Source organism: Durio zibethinus, chromosome 18 (genome assembly GCF_047325235.1).
Source record: "Durio zibethinus cultivar Kanyao isolate XHJ-2024 chromosome 18, ASM4732523v1, whole genome shotgun sequence".
In the NCBI taxonomy this organism is placed as follows: domain Eukaryota; kingdom Viridiplantae; phylum Streptophyta; class Magnoliopsida; order Malvales; family Malvaceae; genus Durio; species Durio zibethinus.
Window position 1 is genome coordinate 1,223,459 of NC_143179.1, and position 2,666 is coordinate 1,226,124.

The 2,666-nt window shown below is 34.1% G+C and overlaps 1 protein-coding gene across 1 annotated transcript; it reads right to left on the reverse strand.

The window, feature by feature from the left end:
• Positions 1 to 369: 369 nt before the first annotated feature.
• LOC149513596 (putative BOI-related E3 ubiquitin-protein ligase 3) lies at positions 370 to 2,014 on the reverse strand. The gene is made up of 3 exons (XM_089746931.1): positions 1,768 to 2,014; positions 1,311 to 1,665; positions 370 to 1,214 (listed from the first exon to the last, which is right to left on the reverse strand). Exons 1-3 carry the CDS (start codon positions 1,821 to 1,823, stop codon positions 621 to 623), a joined length of 1,005 nt encoding a protein of 334 aa, XP_089603057.1. The 5' UTR covers positions 1,824 to 2,014; the 3' UTR covers positions 370 to 620.
• Positions 2,015 to 2,666: the final 652 nt, after the last annotated feature.

Below are 2,666 nucleotides of genomic sequence, written 5' to 3' on the forward strand. Positions count from 1 at the left end.
TGAACTTTAAAAAATTTTAAAATAATATTTAAATTTTAAAAAATTTTAATATGTCATTTTAATTATAAATTTATTAATTAATATAATATTTAAAACTTAAAAAATTATTTTATTCATAATATATCATTATTTAAAATTAATCATATTAAAAATAATATTACATTAATTAATAAATTTATATTTTAAATATTATATTATAAATTTTTAAAATTTAAATATTACATTAAGTATTTTATTTTTATTTAAATATATGTGATATTAAGTAATATACCTAAAAAAATTATAAATATTGATAAAATATTAAAATTTTAATTTCAATAATTAAAATTTAAATTCTAACATCTTCAAATTCAAAAAAAAAATCAAAAATTGAATTTAAAATTTTCACTACATCCATTAATTTAAAAAAAAATGCAAATTGGTTGCAATTCCCCCTTTCTTCTCTAAGGATTTATGGACTTAAATGAACTAATGGAAAAAAAGCACATACTTAAGGACTAAAATCCAAAGTAGAAAATTAGAAAAAAAAAAAGAATTAACCTAAGTAATTACAAAATTTTGGGTTCCAACATTTTTTTTTTTTTTTGGTTGGGGGGTTGTGTATTTTTTTTCTTTTGTTATTATGACATGTTAACATGAACAGTAGCATTCTTGGTGGATTTGCATATGGGGCAAATGCGAAGGCTAGACCCACAAACAGTACACAAGCACAAATGCCTGCATGGTAACAGCAACACACACGATTCCCCAATCCCACAATTCCTGCACAGCCTGCTGCTGCTGCTGCCGCCTTCTTCTTTACAATAATTGTCCTTCAATTTGTTCTCCCCTCCTTTCCCTGCTAACGTGCGCCTCTCCACTTCCCAACTGCTGCCACAACAAGATTGCGCATCATCAACCTCATCTGCCGCTGCCTCCTCTAATCCTACGCCACGGGTACCCTCGTCCTTAACCTGCATCGCGAGGACTTGTTCTATGTTGTTTCGTAGGGCGCAGGCCGTGGCCTCATTAGTTTGAGCCAAATCTCTCCAAATTTGATTCTCTATGCAAAGTGATTTCACCCTTTCTTCAAGTGCCCAATTTGATTTCCCAATCTTCTCAATTTCTTCTTCTTTGGCTCTTAGTTTCTTGATTACCCCTTCTTCAATGGACTCCATTATCTTCCTTGCTTGCTTTTTCCTTTTTTCCTCCATTTCCATCCTCACTTTCTCCATCTATAAAAAAAAAAAAAAAAAAACGAAATTCAATCAGTATTAAATTTTCAACTTTAAAATGTATTAAAAATGAGAAGAAAAGAGAAAAAAACTTACGTGTTGGGAGAGGAGGTGATCAATATCTAACTGGTGCTGCTCCATATGAAGGGAAATATCATGGCCAAGGAAAGAGAAAGAGGAGCAAGTTTTGTTGTTCTGGTTATGGGGTTGTTGTGGAGATGGGAAAGAAAGGATTGGATTAATGGAATCTCTTGAACGCTTCCTCGGTAGGGGAAGATTGTTGTAATTGATTGCCGCTGCAGCCTTTTGATACATTGAATCAGCAGCCAAAGGGTTGTATAAAGGAAGCAATCCATCGGTGGCCGCCGTCGTTGCTCCTGATAATGGTACCCAATATCCCATCTGGGTTTGAAACATATTCACGTTTGCTTCAATGGGATTCATCATTTCCCTGTAAAAACAACCAAAACAAAAGTCGACGTTAAACGTTCCGTTTTCTTCGAGTATTTGATTCAATAATAAGTGCGCGTAGATATTGGGGTTTAGAATAAACCTTTTTCCTGAGAATTGAGGGTGGAAAAGATTGAGATGCCTAGCTTCAACTGACATTAGATTAAAGAAAAAAAAAAACTATTTGCTTTGGTTTTGAAGAAGGACGAAATTAGAGAGAAAGAGAACAAAAGGGGCATGCAATAGAGGTTGCAAGGGTGTATGGTGGGATTTATTTAGGGTTTGGTTGGGTTTAGAGTTAGAGTCAGAAATTAAAAAATATATATAAATTTTTTTAATTTTAGATAGATTTACATAGAGAGAAAAGTAAGGTATATAAAAGCAGATTTTTTTTTTGGTAAATATAAAAGCAGATTTGTTTGTTGGTTTGGGTGCTTTTGTCTATCTTAGGATTCGTTTACCAAATAAACCTCCTACTTGACTCCAATAATCCAATTCAACACGTACCGTAATTCTAGCAAGTTTTTGGAGGCATTTCTGAAATTATGAAACCTGGTTGTGTTGAAAGATTTAATAACTGACATTCAGGTATCTGCCACGTGTACATATCCACGTAAGCAGAGCTCGTGTTTTTTCCCTCTCTTGAAAGTTTGAAACAATGTGACAACCATGGGGTCCAGGAGAACACGTGTGGAGCAGGTTGAGAAGAGGATGAGGACAAAGTAGTGTGGGGACCACAGGTGAGATTGCCATCGTGGCAGATAGTGGGGCCCACGTAGCGGTGGGGATTTATTAAAGCAGGCGTGGTACGTTGTAGCCGGGCGAGGAATTGATTTTTGATTCAATTCATGCTGGTCGCATTGGAAACGTTAGCTTTATTTTTTGGCATTTACTTATGCCACGTGTCAAAATTTCCTTGCCAAAATTAATTAAATTCATAAATCAATTTTCTTCTCATGCTCCTCTCCTCGTCAACTTGGATAATGAGTTTTCTCGGTAAAC